The sequence below is a fragment of the Misgurnus anguillicaudatus genome, chromosome 7 (assembly GCF_027580225.2).
Source record: "Misgurnus anguillicaudatus chromosome 7, ASM2758022v2, whole genome shotgun sequence".
Taxonomy (NCBI): Eukaryota; Metazoa; Chordata; class Actinopteri; order Cypriniformes; family Cobitidae; genus Misgurnus; species Misgurnus anguillicaudatus.
The window spans coordinates 23,142,488-23,156,449 of record NC_073343.2 but is presented as its reverse complement, the minus strand read 5'-3'; the positions used below and the strand labels follow the sequence as shown (position 1 = coordinate 23,156,449).

The window sequence follows — 13,962 nt, the reverse complement described above, 5'->3', positions numbered from 1 at the left end:
TTTCGACGTGATTACGTAATACGTAAAGTCGCAGATGCCCAGAGCTAGCGCAAGACGAGAAATTGTAGTTATAAAGTAAATATTTTTCTTTTTCTGGCAAAAATGATGACCATTTTGCTAAATAAGGACCTTATGCTTCGGTTGAGACGTTTGAAGTTGCAATAAAACTGCAAGTTGGACAATACCGCTGGGGTCCGTTGAAGTCCACTATATGGAGAAAAATCCTGGATGTTTTTCTTCAAAAAAATGATTTCTTATTGAGGAAACAAAGAAAGAAATAGACATCTTGGATGACATGGGAAAATTATCAGGAAAATTTGTAAACTAGTCCTTTAAAAAACTTTGGAAAAGAGAGTCGGGGCGAGTAACAAAACACACCTGTAGCCAATCAGCAGCAAGAGGGATGTCCACCAACCGACATCGTTGCCTGGGTTGCGTATGTGTGGGGCGGGTCTATCAAAAGAAGGTCTAAGATTCTATAGGGGTAGGGGCATGTTTGTTTAGGTGATTTCAAATGTCAACATGTGCTTTCAGAGATCATGCACCCCGCCTTTAAATCTTAATAATTTTTTTCATATTTCATGATCAACTAGGCCGGTAAGTAGCACATCTTCCATGTTGCACAACATCTACAGTACAAAGGGTTCGGGATGGGTTTGTTCTAATCCATACTCAAACTGAGCAACGATAATACTTAGCAATACTTAGTGGCCTTAGCAACTGATGACAAATCTAAGAAATAAATATAAAACTTACTTTGAGTGGAGGTACTCTCTGTTCTACTGTTTCTTTAGCTGTCACTGGGGGTGAAACTTCTAGTGGAGTGACCCGAGGCTTTTTCTCTGTTACGAGTTCTGTATCCTGTTCACTGGAAAGTTTCCTCTTCAGTTGTTCAGATGCGACGGCAGGTATTGGAGATCCAGGTTTGTTCCTCTCTATTACTGTCTGTCCAACCTCAGCCACAGGGCCTTCGTCTTTAGTAATAGGTGTATCGTTTTCATTCAAACAGGTGTCCACTGGTTCTAAAGGTGTTTCTGGAGTCTTACATCTGATGTCATTCTCCAGTGTTATTTCACTTTGTGGTGTGGGCTCTGCTACTTTCTGAATAGGAGATTTTGGAATCACTTCTTCCATTGCTTCCTTTCTGTCTGGGGTTGATTGTACTTGCTCTGAAATTGAATGTTTTACTGGCTCCTCAGGAGAGAAATGTGTTACTGCTGGTTTGACATCTCTGGACCTCAACTCCATGCGGCTGACCTCCGCCACAGGGCTTTGTTTCTGTGACTCTTTCACAATCTCTGGCTTTTCTGATGGGACTGTGCTTTTAGTTGGTTCAGGAACGTCTTCAGCCTCTATCAGCTCTCTGGATTCTTCGATACTCAATCCAGAACTAGAACAACAAGCAGGTTGAGACAGAACATATTAAATGAATGATTACAACAAAAAAGTAGATGCTAACTGATTTTATTGTCCAGTGTGGTGGTGGTGGCTGGCGTACTTTTCACCATAGTAGCTTTCAAAGAAATGTTCTTTCCAAGCCTCCACCTTTTTTTCCTTCTCAATTTCTTGTCGTATTCTCAATCTCAGCTCAGGTGTAAAATCACCTGAGATTACAAAACAGCTTGCATAAGTTGCATATTGACTCTTAAGTCATTCGCATTATTAAATGTTGTTTTAGCAAGCAAAAAACAGTACAATTGTATTACTGATAAGCCAAGACATTAACTGACCCTCCGCCAGTCTTTCCTTCCACGATTGTGCTGCAGATGTAAAGAACTCATTGTTCAAAGCTGAACTAGTCACCTTCAATGCTCCATCCATACTAGCCTGAAAAAAAATAACCAAAATTTAGCCTAACTTAACAAACATGTTCAACAAAGCAGGGATGGTCTGCGTTTTGCTACCTGCTGGTCAACCTCTGGGAGCATCTTAAGAAGCTTTTGTTGACAATCTGTAGGTAACATTGAGAACGTGTGCTTATTGATCAATGCTCGCAGGTTGGTGTTGACAAGGATAGAGTCTGGTGTTTCAACATCTATCTCACACTTCGTACGCCTCAGTTGTCCTGAAAATCAAACATGGTCAGTTACATAATTGTATGTGCTAACACAAATGACATTGATAAGTAATAAAACTCACTGGCGCTGAGCCGACTGGTGCGCTGAGAAACCTTTCGGGCACCAGCTGTGTGGCACGCATCTGTTTTGATAGAGGACGATGAGCTGGAGGTAGAATTCTGTGGACTAGCAGGGCAACGCTCGGCCTGTTTGAGCTCCCAGGCTGCAGGACATTTAAAAATAAAACTTTTTTTACAAATTTTAACCTAACTTCAATATCAACTGTACTGTATGTATTCTATATTATGTACAGCAGGGGTCTCAATCCTGCTCCTTGAGGGCCACTGTCCGGTTTAGCCACAAGCCTAATCTAAACCCCCTGCATAAACATTTCAAATAATCCTTAACACTTTGATTGGCTTAACATATCTTTCAACTTATAAAACATGGGTACAATCCCAGGAAAAATTAGGTGTATTCAGGGTATATTTGTTGTCACTCTAACTTGGTCATCCAAAGTGTCCGCCAAAACATGCTTTCGTTTTGTGGCGACAGTCACACACAACACAACACTGACACCTGATTTAAAAATGTAACTATAGGTTGTAATTAGCTGCTTGACCCATATGGGGTTATTATTAGAGGAGGACAGGTTCATTTAGCTGAATCAGGTTCAGGGGCCCTGATTTATAAAGCGTGCATACGCACAAAACGGGGCAGGAATCTTGCGTACAGCAGTTCCCACGCAAAGGTTGTGATCTATAAAAAACAAACTTGACGGGAGAATAGGCTTGCTAGGTGGGATCTGAGGATGATTCATGTATGCACACTTGCAGGGGGAACATTGCTTTGTTTTATAAGTCTTAATATTTTTTGGCGTATGCCATTTTAAGGAAGGATCCTACGCACAGTTTTATAATGAGACCCTTGGGCCTTACCCAAATTCTACAAAATAGCATCCCTTCAGAAGCCAGAAGAGACTTCTGCTGTACAGCACCAGTCAAAAGTTTGTATACATGTATGATTCCCATGATCTTAAGATCTCCTGGCTTTCTATGCCATTTTGCACCTTATTATCTTTATGTGGTCAATACTTATTCCCTGTGTCATTTCACTTTATTTATTAAGACTCAACTTGTATACTTAAATGTTCTGATTTCTTTGTATGAATTCAATATTTGGCTTGATGGCTACATCTGGTGGAAATTTTGTGTCAATAGCCCACTTAGAAATCCCCTTACTGATAAAAATGCTGATGTGTCAAATACTTATTTTCCCCGCTGTATTTCATACTTCGAATATTGTTATTAAATGAAAAGGTGCATTCAAACTTTTGACTGATAACATGCATGCCTTTTGTTTCATACATGATACCCCTATGAAGAAAAAGTATTATTACATCTAAACAGCTATCATTTTTAAATTAATCAAACAATGTATTGTGAAATCATACAAACGGCATAAAATACTGAATGTACGGGATTTGGAGGTGGATGTGTCAGCCTTGAGGAGCAGCCGTGGACTTGAGGTGGTAGGAATTCCACACTGCCTTCGCTGATTCCTCTGCTGCTGTTGTTTGAGTGCCTGCAAAAAAGAAGAATTCCCATAAATCCACGTTACATGACACAGGTTACCATGACAACAACAGAGGACCTCAAAAACTCAAGGTTAGTGGTTAATATCATAGTTGGACTATGTGATGGTATATAGTACCATGCTAAACAATATATATATATCACAGTAGGTACAGTATACTGTAGGTTATGTGGACAAGACTGCTTCATTGTATTTGCACATGACAGCAAAAAAGAAATGTGAGATTGCAAACGATTGGTTTCTATACATGCTGAGGCATAGATGAAGTTGTCTGAGACGTGGAGAGGCACAAGGTGAAGTTGCAAGCAATGACACAACCTTCCGCAATAAAACAAATTTAATTGATGTGCAACAATCAACAAGTTTTGGAACAATCAACGTGTATCTATTTAATATGCTTACTTTTTTCGTTAATTTTAACGCTTTTTAAGACTTTTTGTTTTATATGATATACAAAGTGAAACTTGTTCATTTGGTATGATTAAATGTGACCTTGACCTTGAAACCCAGACCAAAGTCTCAATTTAATTATGAGATTTGAAGCATCAAAGTTTAATTTCAATCATTGATTTTACTTTATTTCCAATCGTTGACATGGCCTTAGTCAGTATTAAAGGGACACTTTACTTTTTTGAAAATATGCTCATTCTCCGGAAAATTAAAAGTTGTGATTTTCTAGGCAGATATTGCTAGAAACTATACTCTCATTCTGGTGTAATAATCAAGGACATTGCTGCCGTAACATGGCTGCAGGAGGTGCAATGATATTACGCACTGCCCAAAAATAGTCCCCTTGGTAACTTTCAATAGCAGCGGACTATTTTCAGGCAGTGCATAATATCATTGCAACTTTTAATTTTCTGTCTGTCTTAGTACAGGATGTAACTACAGAAGAGTCAAGTTTTAAATAGGAAGAATAACGAAACTCTTTGGTTATTTTTAGCGCGATGCTAATGGTCTAATCAGATTCAATGGATTATGCTAAGCGATGCTAAAAGTGTTACCGCCAGACCCGGAGATTAGCTGAATGAATTCCAAAACGGTAAAAATCAAATGTTTAACTCTAGGGGAGCAGAAAAATTAACATATTTTCAAAAAAAGTGGAGTGTCCCTTTAAAGTTATATTTTCACAGAATGTTCATCACATTACGTATTTTGTGTAGAAAACAGTAAATCTAAATGACTTTAGCTGGGTTTTCACATCTAATTAAAGTAGATTATCTAAAAGAAAAAATTATCATCGTATAAAATACAGAAAATATTGGTATAAAATCACAATTCACCCCCGATTCAGTAATGGCAGGTGTAAATGGCAGCACCTGTTTAAGGGCCTTCTTGCTGTGTTTCTGTGATGGGGACATGAGTTTGCTGCTAGAGACTGATGGAGATGCGCAGCGCGACTGCGGAGATGATGGCTGAGACTGTAGTTTTGAGGACACTGGGGATCATAGGAAAACAATATAGTAAGTGCATATCTGTACATCGTACACATGAATTACCCACATATGAACATGCATGCAAACTTAATTTCAATTTTCAATGGCAAATAATTTCAATCCAAATACACAATACAGAAAATATTTTTAACAGATTGTACCTGTGTCCAGAAGGACATCAATAAGCAACAAAACATAAAATGACAAGGGGCCTCATTTTTAAAACTGCGTATGATCCATACTAAAATTCTACGTACGCACAAAAGCCAAAAATGGGATACGCTAAAAAGTATTAAGACTTATAAAATAAAGCAATGTTCCCTTTATAAATCACAGATCACCTGCAAGTGTGCGTACATGAATTATACTCAGATCCCACTTTGCAAGCCCATTCTCCCAGCAAGTTTGTTTTTTTATAGATCACAACCTTTGCGTGGAAAATGGCACGCTTTATAAATGAAACTCCAGAATTTCATTATAAACTTCTAGCATACAACAATCATAAACTTCTATTCAACCACAATGTCTTTAACTGTATTACAACAATACAAAAAAGTCATTCAAGCACTTTAAGCAAAAGTGTAACTATTCATAAAATTTCCAACACTTTGATTACATACTTTAAATCTATCAAACCAAATACTTCAAATCAAATAAACCAACAATGCTCATGAATAATATGCTGCCACTGCAATTATTATAATTTCCTGGTATTTGCAGAGTTTGTTTCTTCCTCTTTGACCAACAATCCTTCCATTTTCAACATTAATAGATAAAAATGTTACTTACAGTACTTGGTTCTGCATGAATTCACAATGCTCAAGTGCATTTTTATGAAATACTTATATGAACATTTCTGCAAGAAGGCTTGATGTAAAGCCTGTGTTTGGCTAGATAGCGTCGTACTTCTCTCAAATGAGGAAGTAGTATCATAGTAGTATGCAAAGAAAAACAACCAAGCTGAATTTCCTGTGTTTTGCATTCAGAGGATAATTTGACTTGAAAGGGGTGGAGCTAAGCTATGATGTCATATACACATGTATCAGACTGCATACTGCATCCCTTGCAATGACATGAAAATTTTTATATAACTGAACTGTCTTTAAATATAAAAAATATTCCTGCCTTAATATTAGTGGTAGACCAATATATCAGGTAAAACCAATAGTTAGCTGATGTTTAGCTTAGCAATTTTATATTCTCTAAGTGGACAATTACCAGTCGGTTGTTCTAAAATCTACTGACAGCCCTGTCCATTTTCACCTTACTCTATTTATTTATTGGCACTGGCCATTAAAACCCATAACAATTGATTAAGATTTAGAGATTTATAAGCTTTTTGATCACGGATTATCTTTGGATGAAACATTTCAATAATCATATAAAAGGCAAAACTCTAACAGCACTTAAATCACATCTAATTTGACTTGTTATAATTTAGCAAGGCTTTCTGACCCACTAATTAAATTTGCAGTATGTTGGTTGTAGAGTTTTAATGTTTTGATGCAAGCGTAAATACATAACTAAAGCATGTTTTAGTGCAAAAATACTAACGTTTTTGCAATATTAAAATGCAGAGACAACCGAGTCAACTATTTCTAGACTAATTCTCCCAAATAACGTTATTGCACTATTAAAAAAAAAAAAACAATAGTGTACATTTATGGCACGAGTTATCTGTGTGTCAAACGAATTAAAGATGGGGGAAATGTTCTTAAAGTATATAAAGTTTTATTGCAACATCATTTGGTGCTGTTGATAAATTACACACCTAGTTTAATTAACCAGATATTGCTATTAAAATTTTTTTTACCTCTCCTTGTCCACCTTCCTCTGCGTCCATCTTTGCTGTTGGTGCTGTTATTTTCTGTACATGGGGTATCAGACATGTTGTCGCTGCTGTCGTCTGAAACCTCTTCTGACAGTTCCTTCACCACATCTGCAGTGTCTTTCTGCTCACACGCAAACACAAACCACATACATCAGTGGCCAGACATACCAAAAGGGCAGATGCTAATTTAAAAACACATTTAAAATTACATTACTGCTTATGTAAATTACATCAAAGGATTGGCATGTGAAATATAACATGAGAACATGCACAGCATAAATACTGTATGTAAATATTGTAAATTATAAAGATCATTTCATCGCAAGAAAAGTATATTATTTACAAGTAACAGGGCTTAACGCAAATAATTTTTTATTCACCGGGCCAGTGGTTCATGTTTTTACTTGCCCTGCCAAAATTTTCACTGGCCCCAATAAAAAAATGTCAGTGTCACATATTTACAAATAATAATTCAAAAGTCAAATATAATTGTATACATATACAACAGACATGTTCCAATGAAAAAAGGTTCCCAGCTCTTCTGCTTTAACTGTAAACTGACAGCAAACTGTGCAAAATATTGCATTGTTTCTTTCGTCGTGTTTTACCGAAATAAATGTCTGCTTCCAAGATGTTAAATAATATGCATTGGAGAAAATATATTTTAGTGACTTAGGGTGAAGCACTGGCCCGATCGGGCAAGTTACAATACTTTTTAATGGCCCGAACGTCTCTCACGCTTGCCCCGGGCCACCTGGGCAGTCCTTTATGTTGAGCCCTGAGTAATAAGCATGAATTAACTGCTACAGTAATTGGTAAAGTTATGTGTTAGTAAAGATAATATGAACAAATATGAATTTGATTTAAACAGAAAACTGAATGCATATCAGAAAACCCACATCTGTTTATTTGGCAGACACTTATTTCCAACATTCAAGTTTAACAAATACATTTTATTAAAATAAGTATTAGAGTATCTCTGACACACAAAACTATTCCTGTTGGCAACAGGGATGCTTAAAACCAGTGGTGGCCAGTAGCCCGTCATGTGTGTCGTTCGTAATTTCAAAATATGTGTTTGGCGCGTCGAGTGAACCTATGTGCGTCATGTGTCTTGTCAAAATAAGTGCCTGCTGCAGACGCGTCTAAAGGGTTTATGATAAAAGAGACGCTCGCGTTTGCCAGATACTCGAATACTCGTGCGTAATCAGAGTTTACTGTTAAGGGAGTGTCTTGCGTGTATTTTGTGAAGGTGACCGTCTCTTTTATCATAAACGGTTTTGACCCGTGTGTAGCAGGCACTTATTTTGACAAAACACGTGATGCACATGGTTCACATACTGTATGAACCATATGTTTGCAACAAACACAAATTTTGAAAACATGAGCAACACACGTGACACTCCGAACACATATTTTGAATTTGCGCATTAAATTTGAAATTGTTTTATGCCATGACTTTTCTTTCGGGGAGGGGGGGGGGGTTGGGGGCATGAAGAGATGCAAGCGATTCTGGTTTGAAAAGCTTTAAATGAGGTGGTGATGGCGCAGTGAATAAGACACACGCCTTTGGTGCGAGAGACCTGGGTTCGAATACACTGTGACAAACCATTGTCTCCCTGACATATATAGCAATTGTGAGTCACTTTGGATAAAAGCTTCAGCTAAATGAATAAATAAAAATAAAATAAATGTCTACCAACCTTCAGTGTATAGACTCCCATTCGACCAGGGACTTTGTAGAAGATCCCTTCCTCTCCACGTGAGTTTGTATGAAGCATGGCATTGAGACAGGCAAGAGGGGATGTCCCACTAAACAATAAAAAATCAGCTACTTTAATCAGTGTCACAACTTATTTGTTCAACTACATAAATTACATTTTTAAAATATAGCTGCAAGCAGCGATGGCGGGCCCTCGCACGTTTTTTTACCGCTTCACTGTGCCTCCGAGAAAACGATGCACGGTGGGCATGTGCATCAAGTGGGTAAATATCTGTGGAGTATTACATGTTGCTACTGACCCATTTGGGGACTGTAGGTAAAAGAGACCCGACATTTTAGACAAATGGGGGCGCTAGTGAGCCACTTAAAAGACACGCCTGACCTTTTTGTTCACACTTAACAGCCGACACCTCTGATGTGTGTGCCAAATGTTAGGTTAATCTAAGCACGCCAAGAGCCCTAAATATGCCTGAAATAAAAGTAAAGTTTGGGGCGTTGCCATGGGAACAGCGTTCGAGATATCAAAAATCCCTTCGCAATTTATCATCTACAATGTCTCAACATCATGTTGACCCCTTTTGGTGTCAATCGCATGAATATTCTACAAGGAGTATTTAAAAGAACATTGCATGAAACTGTCAAAAAAATCCACCTTTGTGACTGACACACTTCCTGGGCCTGGTGGTGGCGCTATACCCGAGACTCACAATAGGCACATCGATGCGTTCGGAATCTTCAGACGAACAAACGTCCTGCGTATCATTACAATAAGACATTTTTTGCCTTAGATATTAGACACTTCCTGTTTCTCTGATTTCGCCATGACTTTGTCGCTTCGCCATGGCAGAACCGTTCGAGATATCAAAAATCCCTTCGCAATTTAGCAAGTACAATGTCTCGACATCATGTTCACCGCGTTTGGTGTCAATCGCATAAATCCCCTAGGAGGAGTATTTAAAAGTTCATCACATGCGTTTTTGAAACAATCAAAAATGGCCGACTTACTGTTGGGCGGAGCTAATAGGTTTAAGGGCGAAAGTTGTTCGGGTCGATGAGTTCTATATGTGTACCAACTCTCGTACATGTGCGTACATTTTTGCCCGATCTGTGCCCCAATGTTTGTTTTTGCATTACAGGGGGCGCTACAGAGCTCCCTTGCCACGCCCGTGGTCCGGCCTTTGCCCGGACTTGATGGCCGACGACTCTGATGTCTGTGCAAAATTTCAAGAGTTTTTGAGTATGTTAAGGCCCCCAAATTGCCCTGAAACGTAAAAAAAAATAAAAAAAAAAAAAATAATAATAATAATAATAATAAATATAGCTGCAAGCAGCGATGGCGGGCCCTCGCACGTTTATTTACCGCTACACGGTGCCTCCGAAAAAACGATGCACGGTGGGCAAGTGCATCAAGTGGGTAAATATCGGTGGACTATTTTATGTTGTTACTGACCCATTTGGGGACTGTAGGTAAAAGAAACCCCACATTTTAGATAAACGGGGGCGCTAGTGAGCCACTTAAGAGACACGCCTTTATCTCACCTTTTTGTCCACACTTAACAGCCGACAACTCTGATGTGTGTGCCAACTTTTAGATTAATCTAAGCACGCCAAGAGCCCTAAATATGCCTGAAATAAAAGTAAAGTTTGGGGCATTGTCATGGGAACAGCGTTCGAGATATCAAAAATCCCTTCGCAATTTATCATCTACAATGTTTCGGCATCATGTTGACCACTTATGGTGTCAATCGCATGAATCCCATACGAGGAGTATTTAAAGGTTCACAGCATGTAACTGTCAGCCTTGAATATGCTGGAAAATGAAAGCAAAGTTTGATGCGTTGCCATGGGAACAGCGTTCGAGATATCAAAAATCCCTTCGCAATTTAGCAAGTACAATGTCACGGCATGATGATCACCACGTTTGGTGTCAATCCCATGAATCCCCTAGAAGGAGTATTCAAAAGTTCACCGTATGCATTTTTGAAACCATCCAAAATGGCCGACTTACTGTTGGGCGGAGCTAATAGGTTTGATTGTGAAAGTTGTTCGGGTCAATGGGATCTATATACGTACCAACTCTCGTACATGTGCCTACATATTTGCCCGATTTGTGCACCAATGTTTTTTTTTAATTACAGAGGGCACTACAGAGCCCTACTGCCACGCCCGTGTTCCAGCCTTTGCCCGGTCCTAATGGCCAACGACTTTGAGGTCTGTGCCAAATTTCCGGTGTTTTCGAGCATGTTAAGGCACCCAAAGTGCATGCCAAGTGCTTAAATATCCCTGAAAATGAAAGTAAAGTTTGACGTGTTGCCATGGGAGCAGCGTTCGAGATATCAAAAATCCCTTCGCAATATATCATCTACAATGCCTCAGCATCATGTTGACCACTTTCGGTGTCAATCGCATGAAAATCCTAGGAGGAGTATTTAAAAGAACATTGCATGGAACTGTCAAAAAATCCACCTTTTGTGACTGCCACACTTCCTGGTGCCTGTTGGTGGCGCTATACCCGAGACTCACAATAGGCACATCGATGCGATCGGAATCCTTGGCCGAACATACACACTGCGTTTCATCCCGATAAGACATTTTTTGCTTTAGATATTAGACACTTCCTGTTTCTCTGAATTCGCCATAAATTTGTCGCCTCGCCATGGCAACACCGTTCGAGATATCAAAAATCCCTTCGCAACTTATCAAGTCCAATGTCTCAGCATCATGTTCACCACGTTTGGTGTCAATCGTATGAATTCCCTATGAGAAGTATTTAAAAGTTCATGACTGACACACTTCCTGGCGCCTGGTGGTGGCGCTATACCTGAGACTCACAATAGGCACATCGATGCGATCGGAATCTTCAGACGAACAAACGCCCCGCTTGGCATAACAATAAGAATTTTTTTGCCTTAGATATTAGACACTTCATGTTTCGCTGATTTCGCCACAACTTTGTCGCCTCGCCATGGCAGGACCGTTCGAGATATCAAAAATCCCTTCGCAATTTAGCAAGTACAATGTCTCGACATCATGATCACCACGTTTGGTGTCATTCGCATGAATCCCCTAGGAGGAGTATTTAAAAGTTCACCGCATGCATTTTTTAAACAATGCAAAATAGCCGACTTCCTGTTGGGCGGAGCTTAAATGTTAGAGGGCGAAAGTTGTTCGGGTTGATGAGATCTATAAGCGTACCAATTCTCGTACATGTGCGTACATTTTTGCCCGATCTGTGCATCAATGGTTTCTTCTGCATTACAGGGGGCGCTACAGAGCCCCTGTGCCACGCCCGTTGTCCAGCCTTTGGTTTTCTCCAATGACGGACGACTCTGACGTCTGTGCCAAATTTCAAGAGTTTTCGAGTATGTTAAGGCACCCAAAATCCCCAAAAGTGTTAAAAAAAAAAAAAAAAAAAAAAAAAAAAAAAAACAAATATAGCTGCAAGCAGCGATGGCGGGCCCTCGCACGTTATTTTACCGCTATACGATGTCTCCGAGAAAACGATGCACGGTGAGCAAGTGCATCAAGTGGGTAAATATCAGTGGGCTTTTTCATGTTGTTATTTACCCATTTGGGGACTGTAGGTAAAAGAAACCCCACATTTTAGACAAACGGGGGCGCTGGTGAGCCACTTAAGAGACACGCCTTTATCTGACCTTTTTGTGCACACTTAACAGTCGACAACTCTGATGTGTGTGCCAAGTTTTGGGTTAATCTAAGCACGCCAAGAGCCTTAAACATGCCTAAAATTAAAGTAAAATTTGACGCGTTGCCATGGGAACAGCGTTCGAGATATCAAAAATCCCTTCGCAATTTATCATCTACTATGCCTCGGCATCATGTTGACCACTTTTGGTGTCAATCGCATGAAAATCCTAGAAGGAGTATTTAAAAGAACATTGGATGGAACTGTCAAAAAAATCCACCTTTGTGACTGACACACTTCCTGGCACCTGGTGGTGGCGCTATACCCGAGACTCACAATAGGCACATCGATGCGTTCGGAACCTTTATCTGACGTTTTTGTCAACACTTAACAGCCGACAAATCTGATGTGTGTGCCAAATTTAAAGTTAATCTAAGCACACCAAGAGCCTTAAATATGCCTGACATAAAAGTAAAGTTTGACACGTTGCCATGGGAACAGCGTTAGAGATGTCAAAAATTCCTTCGCAATTTAGCGTCTACAATGTCTCAGCATCATGTTGACAACTTCTGGTGTGAATTGCATTATTTCCCTAGAAGGAGTATTAAAAAGAACATTGCATGCGACTGTCAGGCTTAAATAAGCCTTTAAAATGAAAGTAAAAAGTTTGACGCGTTGCCATGGGAACACCGTTCGAGATATCAAAAATCCCTTCGCAATTTAGCAAGTCCAATGTCTTGACATCATGATCACCACATTTGGTGTCATTTGCATGAATCCCCTAGGAGGAGTATTCAAAAGTTCACCGCATGCATTTTTTAAACAATCCAAAATGGCGGACTTCCTGTTGGGCGGAGCTAAAATGTTAGAGGGCGAAAGTTGTTCGGGTCGATGAGATCTATATGCGTACCAACTTTCGTAAATATGCGTACATGTTTGCCCGATCTGTGCACTCCTGTTTGTTTTTGCATTACAGGGGGCGCTACAGAGCCCCCGTGCCACGCCCGTGTTCCAGCCTTTGGCTTTCGGCGATCACGGACGACTCTGATGTCTGTGCCAAATTTCAAGAGTTTTCGAGTATGTTAAGGCCCCCAAAATGTCCAAAAGTGTTGAAAAAAAAAAAAAAAAAAAATAATAATAAAAAGAAATATAGCTGCAAGCAGCGATGGCGGGCCCTCGCACGTTATTTTTCCGCTACACGGTGCGTCCGAGAAAACGATGCACGGTGGGCAAGGGCCTCAAGTGGGTAAATATCAGTGGGCTATTTAATGTTGTTACTGACCCATTTGGGGACTGTAGGTAAAAGAAACCCCACATTTTAGACAAACGGGGGGGGGGGGGGGGGGCTAGTCAGCCACTAAATAGACACGCCTTTATCTGACCTTTTTGTCAACACTTAACTGCCAACAACTCTGATGTGTGTGCCAAATTTAAAGTTAATCCAAACACGCCAAGAGCCTTAAAAAAGTCTTAAATAAAAGTAAAGTTTGACGCGTTGCCATGGGAACAGCGTTCGAGATATCAAAAATCCCTTCGCAATTTATCATCTACAATGTCTCAGCATCATGTTGACCACTTTTGGTGTCAATCGAATGAATATTCTAGAAGGAGTATTTAAAAGTTCACTGCATGGAACTGAAAGGCTTCAATATGCTTTTAAAATGAAAGTAAAG

The 13,962-nt window shown here is 39.6% G+C and overlaps 1 protein-coding gene across 6 annotated transcripts in view; it reads right to left on the bottom strand.

Annotated features, from left to right (window-relative positions):
• LOC141365348 (putative Polycomb group protein ASXL2) overlaps positions 1–13,962 on the bottom strand; it is an 83,855-nt gene that overhangs the window by 5,271 nt on the left and 64,622 nt on the right. Inside the window, exons 3-11 of one of the 6 annotated variants that reach the window (XM_073869601.1) lie at positions 8,624–8,732; positions 6,903–7,041; positions 4,937–5,091; positions 3,527–3,641; positions 2,140–2,280; positions 1,905–2,065; positions 1,731–1,827; positions 1,499–1,604; positions 757–1,390 (exon numbers count right to left, since the gene is read on the bottom strand). In XM_073869601.1, the coding sequence (XP_073725702.1) occupies positions 757–1,390; positions 1,499–1,604; positions 1,731–1,827; positions 1,905–2,065; positions 2,140–2,280; positions 3,527–3,641; positions 4,937–5,091; positions 6,903–7,041; positions 8,624–8,732 (1,657 nt within the window). Of the gene's footprint in view, positions 1–756; positions 1,391–1,498; positions 1,605–1,730; positions 1,828–1,904; positions 2,066–2,139; positions 2,281–3,526; positions 3,642–4,936; positions 5,092–5,878; positions 6,032–6,902; positions 7,042–8,623; positions 8,733–13,962 lie in introns of those variants that run through there. The other 5 variants (XM_073869602.1, XM_073869603.1, XM_073869604.1 and 2 more) reach the window with 5 other exon arrangements.